Genomic DNA, 24,369 nt, shown 5'->3' on the forward strand with positions numbered 1-24,369 from the left:
GCTGCCAGATCCATCATGGGTATTTACCTCCCCACCTTACGAGGCACTGCCTCAAAAAGGCAGCCAGCATCATCAAGGACCCACACCACCTTGGTTATGCTCTCATTTCACTTCTACTATCAGGAAGTATATATCGGAGTCTGAAAACTATTGTCCAGTTTCACAAACAGCTTCTTCCCAATAACCATTAGTGTATTGAATGCTACAAACTCCAACTAAACTCCAAACTAAGGACTGCACTAGGAACGTTGTGTTCTTTTGTACTACATGGGGTTTTATATTTATTGAACTTTTTTTGTTTGTTTCTTATATTATCTGTTGAGTACAAATTTGTTTGCTGCTGCTGCAAGCAAGAATTTTATTTTTCCATTTCAGTATATATATATATTACAATAAAACACTTGACTCAAGGCAAAATAGCAATCTATAGCACTATTAAGATGCTCAAATATAAATAATCAGTTAAAGTCAAGAACCTACAAATCTACATATCACATCTACTCCGAGATCCCTCTACTCTACAACACTTATCAGGGCCCTTCCCTTCATTATAAAGGTCCTGCCTTAGTTTAACTTCCCAAATGCAACACTTTGCACTTAGCTTTGGATGAAGGTACAGGAGTCTGAAAACCAGGTTCAAGAATAGCTTCTTCCCAACAACCATCAGGCTCTTGAACATTACACAACAGTAACTGATGAACCTTGGTTGCACTAAGGACTCAAGGCTTTTCTTACACTAACATTAGTTATTAATTTGAGTTTTTGTTTATTATGAATTATCTATGCGTATTGTGTTACTGGCCTGTTATGCAGCTGCTTGTAAGAATGTCATTGATCGGTTGTCAGTACATGACAATTAAACACACTTGACCCTTAATATGTTCGTAGACAGAGGAGCACATGATTTTCATTTCTGCATAATAGATTTGTAAATCAAAAGACACGTCATCAAAAATGCAAAATCCAACATTTGAGCATTGAGACATACTTGCATCTTTCCTGTTGCATGCAGTTCTTTGCTCTGTCCCACAGGTTGGGTAGAATTTCCACCTCGCCTTCAGCATGGCCCATAATGTTACGAAAAACGCAGGTACCGCTTACCCACCCCCACCACCGCTTCACTTTTGCCCAAAAGCCGGCTCATTAACGCCGAAGCAGGGCCTGGCTTCGGAGAGGCGATACTGGAAGCGGCCGTTCTGTTTCAAATATTGTTCGCCTCTTTCAAAGGGCAGGTATCGGGAACTTTCACTGCGTCTATGCAGGTGAGAAGAACTGGTAACCGTGCTCTTTAAAACTCCACGAACTGTCCCACACACACACACATTAAAGGCGGTATTTTATATTATATTGCCTCGTCTCACTTCAGCACCTCAACGGCCGCTAACAAAATGGCGCGCCTCACAATCCCGCCCGCCCGCCCGCGCGCGCGCTAACTTCGAGTCACGCAGCACGGAGACAGGCCCTTCGGCCCAACACGTCCATGTTGACCCCCCCAATCTAAGCTCGTCCCACCTGCTTGCGGTAGGCCCTCCAGCAGGGGTTACTAACCTTTTTCGGCCCGTTTACCCCTGCCAACCTTTCGAAAGTAAATTTACCCCCACCCTGTTTTGTTCAGTAATTTGCGTCGACACTTCTACCGTAATAAAGCAACCGACAAAGGGGAAAGTTTAAAATCCTGTTTTTAACATTATTATCTTCAAGTTCAAATAACAACAATGGTAGGCGAAATTTACCCCAGGTTGTGCACTAGAGGAATTAACCTTTCCTATCCACGTCCCAACGGCTTTTAAATGTTATTATAGCACACAACCCGCACTGGACGTGCGGAGAGGCGAGTCCAACTTCATCCTCAACTGAAAACCACCTAATTTCACAAAAAGGCAAACAGCGGGCAGGCTTCTTTACCCATCCACCCCCTTCTCTCTCTACGTTTACATCCACGGTGGCACAGCGGTAGAGTTGTTGCCACGCAGCTCCAGAGACGCGGGTTCGATCCTGATCACGGGTGCTGTCTGCACAGTTTGCACGCTGTCCCTGTGACCGTTTGGGCTTTCTCCGGGTGCTCCGGTTTCCTCACAGCTTTGTAGGCTGATTTGCTTCGGTAAAATTTTAAATTGTCCCTCGTGTGTGTCGGTTCGTGTCGGTGAATTCGGTGGGCCGAAGGGCTTGTTTCTGCTCTGTATCACTAAATGAAACGACACCCCCTACAGCTTTAATCAAAAGTGAGGGGAAGTGATCTATTGATGCGGTACCCACTTATTTCCCTCCTCCACCTCTGTTGGAATTAGTCCGCCTATCTGGTGGATCTGCTGCTAGATCCTGCAGAATCTCCCAGTCGCTAATCATTTTAACTCGTCTTGCCATTCCCACACTGACCTTTCTGTCCTGGGCCTCCTCCATTGACAGAGTGAGGCCACATGCAAACTGGGGGAACAGCACTTCATATTACACTTGGGTAGCTTACACCGCAGCGGTACGAACGTTGAATTCTCCAATTTTAGGTAACAACTCGCCCTCCCTGGGTGCACACCCAATTCTCCCACTATTAACATATAACAACTACAGCATGGAAACAGGCCTGTCCGGCCCTACCAGTCCACGCCGACCATTCTCCCTGACCTAGTCTCATCTACCTGCACTCAGACCATAACCCTCCAATCCCCTCCTATCCATATACCTATCCAATTTACTCTTAAATAATAAAATCGAGCCAGCCTCCACCACTTCCACCGGAAGTCCATTCCATACAGCCACAACCCTCTGAGTAAAGAAATTCCCCCTCATGTTACCCCTAAACCTTTGTCCCTCAATTCTGAAGCTATGTCCCCTTGTTGGAATCTTCCCCACTCTCAAAGGGAAAAGCCTACCCACGTCAACTCTGTCCGTCCCTCTCAAAATTTTAAAAACCTCTATCAAGTCCCCCCTCAACCTTCTACGCTCCAAAGAATAAAGACCCAACCTGTTCAACCTCTCTCTGTAGCCTAAGTGCTGAAACCCAGGCAACATTCTAGTAAATCTCCTCTGTACCCTCTCCATTTTGTCGACATCCTTCCTATAATTTGGCGACCAGAACTGCACACCATACTCCAGATTCGGCCTCACCAATGCCCTGTACAATTTCAACATTACATCCCAACTTCTATACTCGATGCTCTGATTTATAAAGGCAAGCATACCAAACGCCTTCTTCACCACCCTATCCACATGAGATTCCACCTTCAGGGAACAATGCACAGTTATTCCCAGATCCCTCTGTTCCACTGCATTCCTCAATTCCCTACCATTTACCCTGTACGTCCTATTTTGATTTGTCCTACCAAAATGCAGCACCTCACACTTATCAGCATTAAACTCCATCTGCCATCTTTCAGGCCACCCTTCCAAAAGGCCCAAGTCTCTCTGTAGACTTTGAAAATCTACCTCACTATCAACTACTCCACCTATCTTAGTATCATCTGCATATTTACTAATCCAATTTGCCACACCATCATCCAGATCATTAATGTAAATGACAAACAACAGTGGACCCAACACAGATCCTTGGGGCACTCCACTAGACACTGGCCTCCAACCTGACATACAATTGTCAACCGTTACCCTCTGGTATCTCCCATTCAGCCATTGTTGAATCCATCTTGCAACCTCACTATTAATACCCAACAATTTAACCTTCTTAATCAACCTTCCATGTGGAACCTTGTCAAATGCCTTACTGAAGTCCATATAGACAACATCCACAGCCTTGCCCTTATCAATTTCCCTGGTAACCTCTTCAAAAAATTCAAGAAGATTAGTCAAACATGACCTTCCAGGCACAAATCCATGTTGACTGTTTCTAATCAGGCCTTGATTATCCAAATAATTATATATATTGTCCCTAAGTATCTTTTCCATTAATTTTCCCACCACAGACGTCAAACTAATAGGTCTATAATTGCTAGGTTTACTTTTAGAACCTTTTTTAAACAACGGCACAACATGCGCAATGCGCCAATCTTCCGGCACCATCCCCGTTTCTAATGACGTTTGAAATATTTCCGTCATAGCCCCTGCTATTTCTGCACTAACTTCCCTCAATGTCCTAGGGAATATCCTATCAGGACCTGGAGACTTATCCACTTTTATATTCTTCAAAAGTGTCCGTACCTCCTCTTCTTTAATCCTCCTAATTTCCATCACTACTCTACTTGTTTCGCTTACCTCACATAATTCAATATCCTTCTCCTCGGTAAATACTGAAGAAAAGAAATTGTTTAATATCTCCCCCATTTCTTCCGGCTCAGCACATAGCTGTCCACTCTGACTCTCTAATGGACCAATTTTATCCCTCACTATCCTTTTGCTATTGACATATCTGTAGAACCCCTTGGGGTTTACTTTTACATTACTTGCCAAAGCAGCCTCGTATCTTTTTTTCGCTTTTCTAATTTCCTTCTTAAGATTCCTTTTACATTCTTTATATTCCTCAAGAACCTCATTTACTCCCTGCCGCTTATATTTATTGTATATCTCCCTCTTTTTCCGAACCAAGTGTCCAATTTCCCTGGAAAACCACGGCTCTTTCAAATTATTATTCTTTCCTTTCCACCGAACAGGGACATAAAGACTCTGTACTCTCAAAATTTCACCTTTAAATATCCTCCATTTCTCTATTATATCCTTTTCATAAAACAACAATTTCCATTTCACTCCTTTTAAATCCTTTCTCATCTCCTCAAAATTAGCCTTTCTCCAATCCAAAATCTCAACCCTTGGTCCAGATTTGACCTTCTCCATAATGATATTGAAACTAATGGCATTATGATCACTAGACCCAAAGTGCTCCTCAACACATACCTCCGTCACCTGACCCGTCTCATTTCCTAACAGGAGGTCCAACACTGCCCCTTCTCTGGTAGGCACCTCTACGTATTGCTGCAAAAAACTATCCTGCACACATTTTACAAACTCCAAACCATCCAGCCCTTTAACAGAATGTGATTCCCAGTCTATATACGGAAAATTGAAATCACCCACAATCACCACTCTGTGCTTACTACTAATATCTGCTATCTCCTTACATATTTGCTCTTCCAATTCTCGTTCCCTATTTGGCGGTCTATAATACACCCCTATAAGTGTTGCTAAACCTTTCTCATTTCTGAGTTCCACCCAAACAGCCTCCTTAATCGAGCCTTCTAGTCTGTCCTGCCAAAGCACTGTTGTGATATCCTCCCTGACAAGCAATGCAACACCCCCACCTCTTGCCCCTCCGATTCTATCACATCTGAAACAATGAAATCCTGGAATATTTAATTGCCAATCGCAACCCTCCTGCAACCATGTTTCACTGATCGCCACAACATCATACTTCCAGATGTCAATCCAGGCTCTAAGCTCATCCACCTTTCTTACAATGCTCCTAGCATTAAAATATACACATTTAAGGGACCCATCATTTCTTATTCTCAGTTTATTTCTTTTCCCTTCTTTCTCTCCTACATATTGGGTCTGAGTGTTTCCCTTTTCTGCCTCCTGCCTCACACACTGCCTATTAGCTATCTGTGTTTGAGTCCCTCCCCCCAACCGTACTAGTTTAAAGTCTCCGCAGTTATTTTAGCAAATCTCCCCGCCAGGATATTGGTTCCCCTCGGGTTCAGATGCAACCCGTCCTTTTTGTACAGGTCGTACTTCCCCCAGAAGAGGTCCCAATGATCCAGAAACTTGAAACCCTGCTCCCTGCACCAGTTCCTCAGCCACGTATTTATCCTCCACCTCACTCCATTCCTATTCTCACTATCGCGTGGCACAGGCAGTAAGCCTGAGATTATTACTTTGGAAGTCCTTTTTTTTTTAACTCTCTTCCTAGCCCCCTGAATTCTCCTTTCAGGACCTCTTCCCTTATCCTACCTATATTGTTGGTACCTATATGTACCACGACCTCTGGCTCCTCTCCCTCCCCTTTCAGGATATCCTGGACACGCTCAGACACATCCCGGACACCGGCACCAGGGAGGCAAACCACCATCCGGGTCTCCCGACTGCGTCCACAGAAACGCCTATCTGACCCCCTCACTATAGAGTCCCCTATTACTACTGCTCTCCTCTTCCTTTCCCTACCCTTCTGAGCAACAGGGCCGGACTCCTTGCCAGAGGCCCGGGCACCGTCGTTGCCCCCAGGTAGGCTGTCCCCCCCAACAGTACTTAAACAGGAGTACTTATTTCCAAGGGGTACAGCCACCGGGGTACTCCCTAGTCCCTGCCTCTGCTCCTTGCCCCCCCCTAACAGTGACCCACTTGTCTACCTCCCGTGGTCTAGGAGTGACCACCTCCCCGTAACTCCTATCTATAACCTCCTCACTCTCCCTGATCAAACGGAGGTCATCAATCTGCCGCTCCAGGTTCCTAATACGGTCCCTTAGGAGCCCCATCTCGTCACACCTGGCGCAGATGTGGATGTCTGGAAGACTATCAGACTCCCAGATTCCCCACATCTGACACCCAGAACAAAAAACTGCCCTGGCAGTCATACTCTCCAAACAAAGCCCCGCGCTCGGTTACTAAACCTACCGCCCGGCCGCTACTCCAACCGCTCCAACCGCCCACCCAAAAGAACTGAGTGATCTCCTGGGAGAGGCGAAAAACCGGATAAAAAACCCAGGCCAATTTGGGAAAAAATCCGGGAAATTCCTCTCCGACCCCAAGCTAGGCGATCGAAACTAGTCCGGGAGATCACACAGGTCTTACTCCTTACTATCCCCACACTATCCCCACACAATCCCCACACAATCCCCACACAATCCCCACACAATCCCCACACAATCCCCACACAATCCCCACACAATCCCCACACAATCCCCACACAATCCCCACACAATCCCCACACAATCCCCACACAATCCCCACACAATACTTCCCAAGCAACACAGCTTGGTGCTGCTGCTGCTTGCTGCTGCTGCTGCTTGCTGCTGCTGATTGCTGCTGCTACTGCTGATTGCTGCTGCTACTGCTGATTGCTGCTGCTACTGCTGATTGCTGCTGCTACTGCTGATTGCTGCTGCTACTGCTGATTGCTGCTGCTGATTGCTGCTGCTACTGCTGATTGCTGCTGCTACTGCTGATTGCTGCTGCTACTGCTGATTGCTGCTGCTACTGCTGATTGCTGCTGCTACTGCTGATTGCTGCTGCTACTGCTGATTGCTGCTGCTACTGCTGATTGCTGCTGCTACTGCTGATTGCTGCTGCTACTGCTGATTGCTGCTGCTACTGCTGATTGCTGCTGCTACTGCTGATTGCTGCTGCTACTGCTGATTTCATCGATGATATTCTGCCCCCCTTCCACATATAACCTTTCTTATTTCACTCCTCTTCTTTTGACACCATTTTCTTAGCTGATAACCCTAATTTTGTTTCAGCTTCCATCATTGTGGTCTGATGGGTTAGTGCGGGAGTCAGAAAAACAAAGCATCTCATTGTTTCAAAACAATGAATACCAGTGGTGCAGGGTTGTGGAAACCCTCGTTTAGTTTAGAGGTACAGCGTGGAAACAGGCCCATCGAGTCCGCACTGACCAGCGATCCCGTTACACTAACACTATCCTACGCACACTAATTGACAGTTTACAATTATACCAAGCCAATTAACCTACAAACCTGTATGTCTTTGGAGTGTGGGAGGAAAGTGGAGCACCCGGAGTAAACCCACGCAGGTCACGGGGAGAATGTACAAACTCTGAACAGACAGCACCCATAGTCAGGATCTAACCCGGGTCTCTGGCACTGCAAGAGCTGTAAGGCAGCAACTCTACCGCTGCGCCACTGTGCCACCCCGTGTTGTTTTCATGTGTACATTTGTGATTCATGCAATGGACGTGAGCTATTGGCGCAAAGTTTATTAAAATTAAATTGAAGGAAGGGAGTACAAAACTGAAATGCAAACCCCGTCCATCTCACTCTACGATATAGCAAAGCTGCAACATAACAACAAACGAAGCATAGAGAGTTTATGTTTAATTGATAATCAGGAGGAATCATGACTGACGTAAGACATTCTATCAAAGAATAACCCACACCGAGCAGTGAAATCACAATCAACCTTTTCATTCTTCCCTTCATACAATTACTCTAAGATTGTTGCATTTTAACATTTTGCTCAGAGAACTTGATGCTCACATTTGAATTTTGCTGCTTCTGACCTGATTTTGAACATTCATTATTACCATGATTATTTGTATTATGATTCAGGAGAAGAATCTTTAGCCCAGAATTATGGCTGGAAAAATTGGCACCATTTTACCAATTTCAGCGCAGAAAGACCCTGAGCACAGATAGAACTCACACAAACTAAATGGAGAGAAGAATGAATTGTCTTGATTATTATAATTGAAAAGAAAGTTTCTTTACTGCTGTTATCAGTTCCCATTTGTTTCTTTAAAAAAAAAATGATGTTATAGGTTGTCATCATCTTTTTGCACCAGCTGTTAGCTGTCAGACCCCTTTCAGGTTGATGATCTTTGAGATGACTGAACCGTTTTCACCATGATAGCTTTCTTTCCAGTTGAACTAGTGGAGAAATTCTGCTGATTGACTCCATGCACCTGGGATTCCTGTTCACTTGAATAACTTCTGAAACTTGTTTGGTCTAAAGGAAATAAAGTAGAAAAGGTTAAGAATATAATCATGCGTGTTCAAAGAGAAACTATTCTGGTTTCATTCTATGGTGAAGTTTCTCTTTTGCCTTATGTAACTAAATCCTCTCTTTACTTTGAAGACAGACACAAAAAAACTGACGTAACTCAGCGGGTCAGGCAGCATTTCTGAAGAAAAGGAATAGGCGATGTTTTGGGTCGTGACCCTTCTCTCGACACGAAACGTCACCTATTCCTTTTCTCCGGAGATGCTGCCCGACCCGCTGAGTTACTCCAGCGTTTTGTGTCTGCCTTTGGTTTAAACCAGCATCTGCAGTTCATCCCTGCACACTGCTTTTTACTTTCTTGATCTGGTCTCACACTTGAAACTGAAAAGATGGCCTCCCAGTCTCTTGGCCATGCCCTCTGTAGTTAGACACCAGGGACCACTGAGGTTTTCTTCTCTGATTCTTCTTCCCTCCTTTTATACAATGGGAAGAGAACAGAACAGTTGCTCAACACCATTGTAGTCCACGAGATTGGGAACTGCCTCCATTGGAATCTGAGTCTGAGCTGTGAATACCAAGGCATAGCTGTATTCTTACAAATTTGGCCTACTTCCAAGCCTTTCTTAAAGACAGTGGTGCATTTATAAAAAATAGCTGCAGTTCCAAAATGCATGTGCTATTCATCCATTGGGGACGGGGTTAATTGTGAATGCAAACCAGTGTGATTGTTCCATCATCTTTGCTATGCTTCCATCGGGCATGATGGAAAAGAGCTTGGCAAGAGGAAATGTGGATGATTTCTTCCCTCTCCTATGCCTCGGGAATAATGAGTTCATGACATTGAACAGTAACTCTTTAGCCTGAGAGGTAAGGACAGGGCTAGCCTTCCTTGCTCGTGGTTTAATCCTATTCTGGGTTGGTCTTGAGTTAAAAAGATGCTGAGTAAGCTGAAGTCCGTTATGAGACAGAATAACTTACCAGAGATCATTGGTGTGGTGTGAACGTAAAGATTTGACTTCTGTTGTTGACCGATCCTGCAAACCAGAGTTTATCACATAAATAAATGGAACTTCAAAAATTATTCATTTAGAGTTAAATGTTCTAAATGTTGCATTGGCGCAAAGTTTATTAAATTTTCGAACTCAATGATCGAACTACAGCCAAAACAGTACATGATAGCGTGACAATTATAGGCCCACCTTACTCACCGTCATCGCTTTAATGGTAAAGCAAGTAGTTTCATTGAAATTAGTGTTATATTTTTTAAGTTATTCACATTTAAAAGTTTAAATCTATCTCCTAGGGAGGGAGAGAGGAGGGAGGGAGAGGGAGGTGGGGGGGGGGGGGGAGAGGGGGGAGGAGGGTGGATAAAGGGGGTTGAGGGGGATGGAGAGGGGGAAGTGGAAGTGGGGAGGGGAGGGGAGGGGGGGAGGAGAGGGTGCTGCACCAATGCAGGAGAGGTTTGGGCCCAACGGGTCCACTTGGTCTAGTTAATAATAACTTTATTTGTGTCCTCGTTATTTCATAATTCTGCCTTTTTAAAATAATTAAGAAAGATTTCTATCTTATTAGTTTGTTAGTTTATCTTTTACTGTCATCTTATGTAGTTATTTCCAACCTTCATTTTATGCTCTGGAAAGCATGTACAATGTAAGTTAAAAACTTGTGTTCTTTTTACTCCCTAATTTGTTGCCCACACAAAAAATTCTTCAATGTCATCATCTGTTCTCCAACTGCATTGGCAACACTGCATTTCAGGGGTCTCACGACACAGATGCTTGTCCACAACTGACATTAGGAAGGAGGATAGACACAAAATGCTGAAGTAACTCAGTGGGACAGGCAGCATCTCTGGAGAGAGGGAATGGGTGACGTTTCGGGTCGAAACCCTTCTTCAGAAATGTCACCCGTTCCTTCTCTCCAGAGATGCTGTCTGTCCCGCTGAGTTACTCCAGCATTTTGTGTCTATCTTCGGTGTAAACCAGCATCTGCAGTTCCTTCCTTCACATTAGGAAGGGGGGAATTTCTTCACCAGAGAGACCAAAGAGAGCGTGACAACTTTCTGACCGTTTCCTTTACGAATCGATGTTCCATGTGTAAAGCCAGGGCATTTTGTCTGTGTACTGGACAAAATTAAATCATAAATATTTCTAAACTTGCTGGGTTGTTTATACAGTTTCCTGACAGGGAAACAATTTCAACACACCTCATCATAATCTTTTGTGCAACCAGCCCCCTCCCACTGAACCCAAATATCCGGTACCTGATTTCCTCTCCTTCCAGCAGCTTCCTGTAGGTCGCAATCTCACAATCCAGAGCAATTTTGACATTCATCAGTTCTTGATATTCACGTATTTTCTTGGCTGCTTCCTGCTTTGCCCTCAATATTTCTTCCTCTTTTTCTACAATCTTAGCCCTGGTGTTTCTCAAATTCATCTCTCCCCGTTCTTCAGCTTCAGCTATTGCGGCCTCCAACAAACTGCGCTAAATGGGTTTTTATTTAAAAATGCAAAGATAAGCAAAAAATTCCTCAGTTGAATGGGATTTCTCCCAACAAACTTTTTCCCGTTCTAAGGACTAATATTAGTACTCAATATGGTACTCAAGATAGATAGAGTGCTGGAGTAACTCAGCGGGACAGGCAACATCTCTGGGGAGAAGGAATGGGTGACATTTCGGGCCGTAGACCCTTCTTCAGACCGAGAGTCAGGGGTAGAGGGAAACGAGAGAGACAGACGGTGATGTGGAGGGATATAGAACAAATTAATGAAAGATATGCAATAAAGTAACGATGATAAAGGAAACAGGCCATTGTTAGCTGTGGGCTAGGTGAGAACGGGCTGCAGACAATGAGACTCAACAAGACAACTTTGGTACGACTTGGGTGGGGGAGGGATGGAGAGAGAGGGAACGCAATTTCTTGGCATCATTCTCATTTCTGCTGCTCCAATGGGTAAATTATCAACAATATCCTTCAAGGCAGAGGGCACCCGGGAACTCAGCTAACATTTCCATTCCTCACACAGAATGCACAAATTGAATGACTCACTTTAGCTAAAGACTGTGCATACTATTTGGATGCTATTCCCGCCTCGAGTGGAAAGGATTGGATAGTTTCCCACCAATCAAGCCTGGTGACTGGACAGCCATCGCATCCCCTCTCTCTCCATCCCCCCACCCTAGTCATTGTACTAATTTCACTGGCGTCCCGGTAAGTTTCACTGTCCACGCCGACCAGCGATCCCCGCACATTAACACCATCCTACACCCACTAGGGTCAATTTTACACTTACACCAAGCCAATTAACCTACAAACCTGCACGTCTTTGGAGTGTGGGAGGAAACCGATCTCGGAGAAAACCCACGCGGTCACGTGGAGAACGTACAAACTCCGTACAGACAGCAGCCGTAGTCGGGATGGAACCCGGGTTTCCGGCGCTGCAAGCGCTGTAAGGCGGCAACTCGACCGTTGCGCCACCGTGCCGCCTGCTGGAGTTACTCCAGCATTTTGTGTCTATCTTTGGTGTAAACTAGAATCTGCAATTCCTTCCTACACAAGAAGGCACCACAGCTCGGTGACAAAGCCATGGGGAGCTTGCTCTCTGTCGCACTGTGAAGAGGGCAGTGCCTTCTGGAATGCAATTGGGGGAAGAAAGGGAAATAAAACGGTTGGTAGTATTTCATGTTCAGGCCATTACCTGGTTCTTCAGCGAATCTACTTCAGAGTTCATTTTTGAGATTCTCCTGCTTGTTTCTGTGATGTCATTCTTGAGGAAGCGAAGCTCATCGTCATACTTTACAGCAGACTGTGAGAGTTCATTGAACTGAAACGGTTGCAATATCAGAGAAGGGAAGAGTGTGAGACAACAGGGAAGCAAAATAGACTAACATTTTGTACCATACCAACTTTTTGGTATGAATTTTTTCATACCAACTTCGTACCATAGCTAAAATCAAACCTTTCCTCCAATTCGACGACACTGAAAAAAATCATTCACGCTTTCATTTCCTCCCGCCTAGACTACTGCAACTCTCTATACACTGGGATCGGCCAATCATCCCTGTCCCGCCTGCAACTGGTCCAAAACGCCACAGCGAGACTCCTGACGGGTACCTGTAAAAGGGACCACATCACGCCGATTCTGGCCCCTCTCCACTGGCTCCCAGTACGGTACAGAATCAACTTCAAGCTCCTCCTATTCACATATAAAGCCCTAAATGGACATTCCCCCCCCTACATCAAAAATCTTCTAACCCACCTCTCTAACTCCAGGTCCCTCAGATCGGTTGACTTGGGGCTACTCACTATCCCGCGGTCTAGGCTTAAGCTCAGGGGTGACCGCGCTTTTGCGGTTGCAGCTCCTAGACTGTGGAACAGCATCCCTCTCCCCATCAGAACTGCCCCCTCCATCGACTCCTTTAAGTCCAGGCTCAAAACCTATTTCTACTCCCTAGCGTTTGAGGCCCTCTGAGGGGGCGCTGTGAACTGTTTTGTATGTGCTGTTATGTTTGTGTGCTACTGTATGTTTCATTTTTCCCTTAGTACCTAAACAGATGTACAGCACTTTGGTCAATGTGGGTTGTTTTTAAATGTGCTATACAAATAAAATTGACTTGACTTGACTTGACTATCTGACCTGCCACAGCTACCGGAGCTCTATTTGATAGCAACTTCCGGTTAACAGGACCATTGGAGCAGCACTCCCTCCATGTTCCCCTCCCACACACACCATCCTGACTTGGAAATATATCTTGGCTCCCTTGATGATCACTGCATCAAAATCTTTGAAGTCCTTGTTGCAACACTACTCCTGAAATACCTTCCCCACAGGGACTGCAGCAATTTAAAGAGTTGGCTCTCCAAGACTTTCTCGGGAGGTAATTAGAAATGAATGATAAATGCCAGGCTTACCAATGATGCCCACATCTTGAGAAAGAAAAATGGGGGAGAAAAAGGCTCTCCCACAATCGCAGTCACTCGATTACCAGTTGCTTTCTGCAAGAGGATTGCAAAAAAGGGTGGACCCCACCCAGTCCATCAAGGGTACTGACCTCCCCACCATCGAAGGGATCTACAGCCAGCGTCATCAGAGACCCACACCACCCTGGCCACGTCTCACTTCACCCCTGCCATCGGGAAGAAGGTACAGGAGCCTGAAAACTGTAACGTCCAGGTTCAGGAACGGCTTCTTCCCTTCAGCCATCAGGCTATTATTTTTGGCTTTGTGCCATATTCATGTTTTTTTTTAAGATATTGAACTTTTAGTGACTTATTATGGTGTCAACTGAGTACTATGTTTGCATATCTGTTGTACTGCTGCAAGTAAGAATTTCATTGTTCTGTTTTGGGACATATGACAATAAAACACTCTTAACTCTTAAAATTACCAGACTTGCATTTCTTTACCCTGGATTTGTATACAGCCTGAGCCTCGTCACGACCCTTCAATGCCAATAATTCATACTGATTCTTCACTTGATCGACAATTTCCTGAAAGTCCACATCTTGTTTGCTATCAAGTTCAACGGTGACTGCAACATCCTTGATTTGACTATGCAGTTCATGGAGTTCCTTGGGTAGAATTGAAAGAAAAATATATTCATTAGGAGGACATTGAATACAAGAACTGAAATAGGTGAGGCAGACATTCACCTTGCACATCCTCCGACCTCGTCTATTGCATTCGGTGCCCTCGGGATGTCATGGTTACCGACCATTTTAATTCCCACATTGACTTGTTTGTCGTCAGGCTCCACCAACTTAGGGTGAGGCCAAAAGCAAACTAGAGGAATAATGCCTTGTATTCCACCTGGGTAGTCTCCAATCTAATGGTGCAAACATGAATTTTCCAATTCATCTTTGTTGTACCTTTTTTTCCCTCCTATCAACCTTGTTCTCTCACACATAGCCCTCTTCCCATTAAGTTGGGAGTCATTTAAGTTCCTTGGAACCATCATCTCCAGGGACCTTAAATGGGGGGCCACCATCGACTCCACAGTCGGAAAGGCCCAACAGAGGATGTACTTCATCTGACATCCGGAGGCTGCAACGGATCGTTCGATCGGCTGAGAAGGTTGTTGGCTGCAACCTTCCCCCCTGTACGCTGACTGTACACTGCAAGGGCCAGGAAGCGAGCGGGCAAGATCATCTCTGACCCCTCTCACCCTGGCCACAAACTCTTTGAAGCACTTCCCTCTGGAAGGCGACTCCGGACTGTCAAAGCAGCCACAGCCAGACATAAAAACAGCTTTTGTTCCCCACGAGTGATAGCTCTACAACAATAACCAAAGCCTGTCGTCTCTTTTTTGCTCTGGTTTATTTTCACCCACATGTTTAGACCGTAATGTTGTATCCTTATTGTTTTGATGTGGTTATGCGTTATTCTTAATTGTTAACTGCATGTTTGTGTTGTCATTTGTGAGTGGATCACCAAGGCACATTCCTTGTATATGCACATACTTGGCCAATGAACTTATTCATTCATTCATACCCCCCAGCCTCCTATCACCCTGTTTCTTTCTCCCCATCCAACTTATTCCATCTGCACATTACCCACACCACCCACTGACCTTTTGCCCATTGTTTCTGCCAGTAGCTTGCAAGGGACTAATGGGCACAATGGCCTCCTGTGTTGTCATAAGTAGTCACAGGACAGTAGCATTCCTGTGAATCTGTGCACTAACATAGCTTCAAAAACATTTCTGCCTGCTTGCTTTCAACCAATTTGATAATGTCATAAAGCCTAGGGGAGAAATATATATTTGCTTGATGCACTCTGTGTTTTCTATCTGGCAAATGAATAGACCGTCACATCCTGTGAATTCCAACCGCTATTGTTAAATTTTATTTTATGTGGCTTGTTGCTTTTACTGAGTATGGCTGTATGGTAACTCAAATTTCACTGTACCTTAATTGGTACATGTGACAATAAATTGATCTTGAATCTATCGCCAATTCTATATACAATTCGTAGAGTGATTGATCTTGGGGAAAATATCTTAGCCTTGGCTTATAAAAGAGGCATTGACAGAGGTACTCAAAGTTTAACCAGGTACGTGTATGGTGAAGTTTCATTATTTTATGGAGCAGCGGGTCCAGCAGCTTCTGAGGAGGGAAATTGAGAGACAACATTTCGGGTGGGGACCGTTCTTCAGACTGACGAAGGGTCCCAATCTGAAACATCGTCATCCCACTCTCTCCACAGATGCTGCCTGACCCGCTGAGTTCCTCCAGTATTTTGTTGAAGATTCCTGAAACTACAGACTCTTCCCTCTCATATTTTATGATATTAGAAATCTGGATAATATGTCTTTGGAGAAAACATTATTATTATTCGTGATTTGATGAAGATAGGCAATCCCATCGCCTGAAGCTTGTATATGTTTTAATTGCCTTTATAATAGATTGCCATCAAAACATTTGACCATAATTTTACCTCATCGTAGACCTGTTTCAAGAAGTCAAGTTCACCGATGAGTCCATCGAGTTTATCCACAAGTTGGTGTTTTGTCAGATACGATTCATCAACCGTCTGAACAAGAAAAATCAGTTTTAAATTCTTCAGCACAAAAGCATAAAGATAAGTTTCCAATCTCTAAAAATGATCAATGAAGAATATACCTTCTTCAGGGTAACAAAATCATTTTCCATTCCTGCACGATTATTCATCTCATCTTCATACCTTTCACAAAAGAGAAAGCATTTTTTATTTCTCTAAAAATATGCTCATATCAATCCTACAATTACCATACACATGTACTTGAAGTATCGTTTTTTAATGGCTTCTGAATTGGTCATAGGAATTTGAACTGCCAAGGCCGAGTACTGAGAGAAGACGATATAGGTTGAGATATACATGATATGAATTTTAATAACAACAACAAATCTAAATCAATGCTATGGTAGACACAAAACGCTGGAGTAACTCAACGGGCCAGACAGCATCTCTGGAGAGAAGGAATGGGTGACGTTTCGGGTCGAGACCCTTCTTCCGACTGAAATCAATGCTATTTTCAGTGACAAAGGTAATATCTTGAACCAGCATTAATCCATTGCATATTTCTTTGTTAAAATGTGTGGACAAACTAGAGGAAGAGCTAACAAAGTTATGGAAATACCAAAAGAATTGTAAGACATGGACAATAGTTGCATCTAATAGCTGCGTACAATAGGGTCACCGTGAGCGGGGAGGGGGGAGAACAAAGAGGGACTTGGCGCAGGGGCACTTTGTAACTTTGTCGGCGCCCTTTATGTGGCTGAATGGCCTACTCCTGCACCTATTGTCTATTGTCTATTGTCTATTGACTATTTGCATACCTTGGGTGTGCAAGCAAAGAATTCCACTGTGACTTGCCACATGGGACAATAAAGCATTCATTCATACATTCATTCAAATAAACTAAATCCAAGCAATCAGATCACCCTTTTATTCACTTGGGTATTATTCATTAAAGCAGTGGCTACTGTAAATCACCCCTCGTGTATGTGGGTGGCAGTGTAATCAGTGAGAGAAGAGCTTACAGGGAAGTAAGTGGACGAATGGGATTGTTCCCTGAGAGCCACATATACTCAATGCACAACATGGCCTCCTTCGTGTCTTGAAGAAACAGTTGAAAATAAAGGATATGAGATTATATGGGGAAAACAAGACTTTTTTGAAGTCCTAGTTAAGAATGATTTAATCTAATATTTTTTGTGACATTCCAATTTTTAAGCATCAGGTGACCTCATTTGGGTGGCGCGGTGGCGCAGCGGTAGAGTTGCTGCCTTACAGCGCAGGACACCCAGGATCGATCCTGACTTTGCGTGCTGTGCGTGTGGAGTTTGCACGTTCTCCCTGTGACTGCGTGGGTTTTCCTCCGGGTGCTCCGGTTTCCTCCCACATCCCAAAGACGTGCGGGTTTGCAGGTTGATTGGCTTCTGTAAATTGTCCCGAGTGAGCGGGATAGAACTAGTGTACGGGAATCGATGGTCGGCACGGACTTGGTCGGCCGAAGGGCCTGTTTCCACGCTGTATCTCTAGATGAAACTGAACTTAACTGCCCATCAAAACCACAGCAGGGGCAGCACTTTTGACGTTGGGTGGTCAGAATTCCGTCCCATCAGACTTTGTAGGTGAAAGGACACAAAGTTCTGGAGTAACTCAGCGGGGCAGGCAGCATCTCTGGAAAGTGACGTTTCAGGTCGGGGTCCGGAGAAGGGTCTCGACCCGAAACGTCACCTATCCATGTTCTCCAGAGATATGGCCGAACCCGCTGAGTTACTCCAGCACTCCGTGTCCTTTTGTGACCGCGGATGTCCCGATGAGGTTGGGATCGGCCATCTTGTCCAGCCGAGATGCCACATTTTCGGGGGACGGGACTTCCTTGGTGGGGGATTTCAAGTGCACTCTTGGAATTTTGTCTGGATTAAAAGAGGTGCCGGAAAATCAATGGTGGCCCACTATTTCCTTTACGGATCGGATGATTGCCAATGCGAACAACTTGGAAGGTACATAGAGGTTTATCTTTAAACCAATGAAACTAATTTCATGGAATATTATACATCATTGTACATACCTGTATATGTGCTAACATAGAGGGACTCTAACTATGTTTTTATTTATCCGGGTTTTTACTCTGCAGTTTTACATATGTTTTTATATTTACACAAAGATCTTTTTTTTTGCCTCTCAAAGGTATATATGTCTCGGGTGGAATTTCCCTCTGAGGACTGAATATTGGTAATAATTTCTGAAACTAGCATCACAAAAGGCTGCCATTGTGCATTATGTTTCAGCTTGCTCATTATTGTCTTTACCTTTGAGAGGCAAAAAAAGATCTTTGTGTAAATATAAAAACATATGTAAAACTGCACAGTAGAAACCCGGATGTATTTAATCTGCCCCCGCCCGGTCTGAAGGGAGGAGGAAAATTCACAACAGATACTTTCTTTTGTGTTTGGAGAACAATGGGAGCAGGGAGTGTATCTGTTGAAAGTTTTTGTGTTTGAGCCATAAATATTCTTGCTGCGTCTTGTTTTCACATTTGGAAAAGATGGAATTGCCCAGGTAGGTATGGCAATGTTCCTTCCATATTTTCATCTGAACAAAGTGTCCTTTCTTTCCAAAGACACTTTCACAGCCAAAACCTTGTTTTGAAAGAAGTGGGGAGAGCCACATTTCAAAATGACCTCAACCTTTTGGGTGGGGTGTAGTTGTCACTCCCAGATTTTTTTACAGCAATTCTCAGTTCTAATAACATCCCTGTTTCCTTCTTTGCAGGGGGACCAGTTCAACTGGTATGCCGAGAGCAGCAATGGAAGATTCGTCATTTGTTAACACGACAAAAGTTTCCTAAAAGTGAATTTTCCATCAATGCTGGTTTAAATCGAAGGTAGACACGAAAAGCTGGGGTAACTCAGCGGGTCAGGCGGCATCTCGGGAGAGAAGGAATGGGTGACGTTTCGGGTCGAGACCCTTCTTCAGACTGATGTCAGGGGAGGGGGCGGGACAAAGATAGAATGTAGTCGGAGGCAGGAAGACCAGTGGGAGAACTGGGAAGGGGGAGGGGGGAGGGGATAGAGAGGGAAAGCAGGGACGGTCTGAAGTTTTATCCCCTCCCCCTTCCCAGCTCTCCCCCTAGTCTTCCTGTCTCCGACGACATCTTATCTTTGTCCCGCCCCCTTCCCTGACGTCAGTCTGAAGAAGGGTCTCGACCCGAAACGTCACCCATTCCCTCTCTCCTGGATGCTGCTTGACCTGCTGAGTTACCCCAGCTTTTTGTGTCTACCTTCGATTTGTACCAGCATCTGCAGTTATTTTCCTGCTTCGTCTATTGTCACGTTCACCGAGGTACAGTGAAAAGCTTTTGTTGCGTGCTATCCAGCCAGCGGAAAGACAACATGCGATTACAATAGGGCCATCGACAATGTAGCCTACATTGATAATGTAGCCTACATTGACAATGTAGCCTACATTGACAATGTAGCTGGATTCTCTTTTCCGATGGTGCATACTTCATTGATTCTATGGTCTGCACCTTTCACTTAATGAGAGGAGACATTTAAAGGGTAATAGCAACATTGCGTTTGGTACATACTGTATCTTGAGGCCGGTCACTGAGCTGTGCATCTGTTCCAGCTCACCATCCAACCGCATTTTGTCCTGATGGAAGCCATCCAGTTGCCGGGACAAGGCATTGGTGTATGCCTTGTACATGTCCTCGTGGTTGGAACTGTAACCTCCTTGCTGCTGCAGCAGAGTCCATTTTGTCTCCAAGACCTTGTTTTGTTGTTCAAGGTTACGAACCTGGGAGGGTTTAAAAGGCAGGCATGAAGTTTCCCCCCCCGGAGAGTAGACATTTCTTAAAAATGCAGGATGAACTGCTAAGAACACACAGAAAACTGATGACAATTTATGTATCAGCTAAGAACACACAGAAAACTGATGACTGTTTAGGTATCTTTTATTTATAATGAATGATCTCTTTTATTCACAAAATGCTGGAGTAACTCAGCAGGTCAGGCAGCATCTCAGGAGAGAAGGAATGGGTGACGTTTCGGGTCGAGACCCTTCTTCAGACCTGAGAGTCAGGGGAGAATCTCCACCTATATCCGTCCTTTGTCCCGCCCCCCTGACATCAGTCTGAAGAAGGGTCTCGACCCGAAACGTCACCCATTCCTTCTCTCCCGAGATGCTGCCTGACCTGCTGAGTTACTCCAGCATTTTGTGAATAAATACCTTTGATTTGTACCAGCATCTGCAGTTATTTTCTTACATGAATGCTCTCTTGCTACCCACTTTGCTGCTGTAACACTGTAAATTTCCCCGGTGTGGGACGAATGAAGGGATATATTATCATTATTATTATTATTATTATTATTCAACGCATTTTACAGGCAAAAGATTTCAAAAGACTTCATTACCTTGTTGATTAAGCCGGCGAAACGGTTATTGAGTGTCTTAATCTGCTCTTTTTCTTCTCGCCGAACCGCATGGATGACTGGGCCGACCTCCTGAGTTATCATGGTGCTGGCGAAGGTGGGTCGTGAAATGATGCCAACTGGGCTGCCCAGCTGCTGTGTCACCTTCACGGACGAGGTGGTCTTGGCAGATTCGGACATTGTGTGGCTAGATGAAGATGACGTCCGGCTGGTGCTGGAGTACTGACTCTGTGTCCCAGTCTGCATTTTGGCGTTCCCTGGATGTGGTAGCACACGGCAGCTGAAAATCGACAGGGTTTTGCCCGATCTGGTGGCTGTTCACAAGTGGATGTCACTTATATAGACAGAAAACCTGTTTTAAGTTGCATTGCACGTTTGTCAGGAAGATGCTTTTGGGAGTGTGGAATGTAGTTATGCCACCAGACAAGGCAAAATTCTTGGACGTTACATACCAATGTTATAATTAAAATTACTCACCATTCATTGTTTAGTTGGAGACGATTTTCTCATTGTAATACCTCAACTAATTTCTTTTGACACCCACACACCAAATATATCTGGTACATTTTTTATGTCGCTCAGTGGGGAAGAGCATCAATCAAGTTAGACAAAGAAACATAGACAATAGGTGCAGGAGGAGGCCATTCGGCCCTTCGAGCCTGTACGCACCGCCATTCATTGTGATCATGGCTGATCGTCCACAATCAGTAACCCGTGCCTGCCTTCTCCCCATATCCCCCGATTCCACTAGCCCCCAAGAGCTCTATCTAACTCTCTCTTAAATTCATCCAGTGATTTGGCCTCCACTGCCCTCTTTGGCAGAGAATTCCACAAAATCACAACTCTCTGGGTGAAAAGGTTCCTTCTCACCTCAGTTTAAAATGGCCTCCCGTTTATTCTAAGACTGTGGCTCCTGGTTCTGGACTCCCCCAACATTGGGAACATTTTTCCTGCATCTAGCTTCTCCAGTCCTTTTATAATTTTATATGTTTCTATAAGATCCCCTCTCATCCTTCTAAACTCCAGTGAATACAAGCCTGGTCTTTTCAATCTTTCCTCATCTGACAGTCCCGCCATCCCAGGGATCAATCTCGTGATCCTACGCTGCACTGCCTCAATTACAAGGATCGTGAACCTACACTGCCCTGCCTCAATTACAAGGATGAAGTCAGAAGAAGGGTCTCGACCCGACACGACACCCATTCCTTCTCTCCAGAGATGCTACCTGACCCGCTGAGTTACTCCAGCATTTTGGGTCGACCTTTGATTTTAACCAGCATCTGCAGTTCTTTCCTAAGCATCATTCAATGCAATACAATAAAATACAATATAATACATCTTTATTGTCTTTGTACAGGGGTACAACGAGATTGGGAATGTGCCTCCCGTACGATGCAATAAATTAATTAGCTAGTCAGTATTAATTTAAACAACCCAATTGAAACAAATTAGAACAGTTTTAAAACAGAATAAAGTGCAAGTAGGTCTGTGCCGGTTCACTGTGCGATGTGACCATCCGGCTCAGCAGGACCGGTTCATAGCAGCTATGGCCCTGGGGATGAAGCTGTTCCTGAGTCTGGAGGTGCGGGCGTAGAAGGCCTTGTATCGTCTGCCCGATGGTAGAAGTTCGAACAGACTGTTGCAGGGGTGTGAAGAGTCTTTGTGGATGCTGGTGGCTTTTCTGAGGCATCGTGTGTTGTAGATGCCCTCCAAGGCTGGTAGCTGTGTTCCGATGGTCCTCTGAGCTCTATGGACTACCCGCTGAAGAGCTTTCCTCTCTGCCTCCGTGCAGCTGAGATACCACACAGGGATGCCATGCGTTAGGATGCTCTCTATGGTGCAGCGGTAGAAGGTCGTCAGCAGCTGTTGAGGTAGACCAGACTTTTTCCAGTGTTCTTAGGTAGAACAGTCGTTGTTGTGCCTTCTTGACCAGCGCAGCAGTGTTATTGGACCATGTTAGGTCCTCTGAAATGTGAGTGCCCAGAAACTTGAAGCTGGACACTCTCTCCACACTGTCCCCGTTGATAGAGATCGGGGCGTATTCCCCGTTATGTGACCTACGGAAGTTGATGATCAGCTCCTTGGTCTTGGTGGTATTTAGGGACAGGTTGTTATCCGAGCACCAATCCGCCAGGTTCTGCACCTCCACTCTGTAGTTTGTTTCATCCCCGTTGGTGATCAGCCCGATCACCGTTGTGTCGTCTGCAAACTTGACAATGGTGTCGGTGTTGAATGCAGGAACCCAGTCGATGGCTGTGGTTGTAACTGCAACTGTCAAAGCTTTAGAGATACAGCGCAGAAACAGGTGCCAACCAGTGATTACCCACTAGTGCTAGCACTATCCCACATGCAAGGGGTCATTTCACCAAAGCTAATTAACCTACCAACCCGCACGTCTTTGGAGTGTGGGAGGAAACCGAGGCTCCAGGAGAAAACCCACGCAGGTCACGGGGAGAGCAATAGACAATAGACAATAGGTGCAGGAGTAGGCCATTTGGCCCTTCAAGCCAGCACTGCCATTCACCATGATCATCCACAATCAGTACCCCGTTCCTGCCTTCTCCCCATACCCCCTGACTCCGCTATCTTTAAGAGCTCTCTATCTAACTCTCTCTTGAAAGCATCCAGGGAATTGGCCTCCACTGTCTTCTGAGGCAGAGAATTCCACAGCTTCACAACTCTCTGAGTGAAAAAGTGTTTCCTCATCTCCGTTCTAAATGGCCTACCCCTTATTCTTAAACTGTGGCCCCTGGTTCTGGACTCCCCCAACATCGGGAACATGTTTCCTGCCTCTAGCGTGTCCAATCCCTTAATAATCTTATATGTTTCTCTAAGATCCCCTCTCATCCGTCTAAATTCCAAAGTATACAAGCCCAGTCGCTCCAGTCTTTCAGCGCACGACAGTCCCGCCATTCCAGGAATTAACCTCGTGAACCTACACTGCACTAAGGTACAAACTCCGCACAGACAGCACCCGTAGTCGGGATCGAACCCGGGTTTCTGGCGCTGTGAGTCTGCAACTCGACCGCGGCACCACCAGATCTGTGCACGTGGGGAGAAAATGGCCTAGAAATTCCCAAGGATAATCAATGGAAACAGGATGAACTTAAGCTCAATTTTGAGTGTCACAGCAAAGGGTCTGAATACTTGTGTAAATGTGATATTTCAGTTATTTCCTTTTAATTACTTCACGAATATCCACACCGATCAGCCGAAACATTATTTCGAAAAATTTCGAAAGCACCTGTTTTCGCTTCTCCATTCTGGGGCATTTGATGATGAGAAAAATGAATTCAATCCATTTTAAAATAAGGCTGTCACTTAACACAATGTGGAAAAAGTGAAGGGGTCTGAATACTTTCTGAGTGCACTGTAAATCCATCCTCCCTACGTTCTATTGTATTCCAGATGCCCCCACTCACGCACGCACCCGGACACATCTGTGGTGGACAATTCACCCACCAAGCCAGATGTCTTTGGGATGGGAGAACGTACAAACACCACACACAGACAGCCCCCGAGGTCAGGATGGAACCTGGGTCTCTTGCGCTGTAAGGCAGCAGCTCTACCTGCTGCGACACCGTGCTGCCATTGTCAAGTCTGCTGTTACAAGCCATTGTCAACAAGGTTTGCTTTGGCTTCTTCTCCTTTTGCTCTCTCCTTCCTGTATCATCTCTGGGTCAAAAACAACGCGCAATTCACGAATATCCACACCGATCAGCCGAAACATTATGACCACTGACAGGCGAAGTGAATAACATTGATTATCATATCATATCATATCATATCTATACAGCCGGAAACAGGCCTTTTCGGCCCTCCAAGTCCGTGCC

The 24,369-nt window shown here is 45.0% G+C and overlaps 1 protein-coding gene across 1 annotated transcript; it reads right to left on the reverse strand.

The window, feature by feature from the left end:
* Positions 1 to 7,926: 7,926 nt before the first annotated feature.
* On the reverse strand, positions 7,927 to 20,782 carry LOC144612055 (intermediate filament protein ON3-like). Its single transcript, XM_078431559.1, has 9 exons — positions 20,519 to 20,782; positions 19,693 to 19,901; positions 16,235 to 16,295; positions 16,050 to 16,145; positions 14,021 to 14,185; positions 12,312 to 12,437; positions 10,877 to 11,097; positions 9,592 to 9,647; positions 7,927 to 8,619 (listed from the first exon to the last, which is right to left on the reverse strand). The coding sequence occupies exons 1-9, from the start codon at positions 20,780 to 20,782 to the stop codon at positions 8,477 to 8,479; spliced, it is 1,341 nt and encodes a 446-aa protein (XP_078287685.1). The 3' UTR covers positions 7,927 to 8,476.
* Between the last annotated feature and the right edge of the window lie 3,587 nt (positions 20,783 to 24,369).

Source organism: Rhinoraja longicauda, chromosome 42 (assembly GCF_053455715.1).
Source record: "Rhinoraja longicauda isolate Sanriku21f chromosome 42, sRhiLon1.1, whole genome shotgun sequence".
Taxonomy (NCBI): domain Eukaryota; kingdom Metazoa; phylum Chordata; class Chondrichthyes; order Rajiformes; family Arhynchobatidae; genus Rhinoraja; species Rhinoraja longicauda.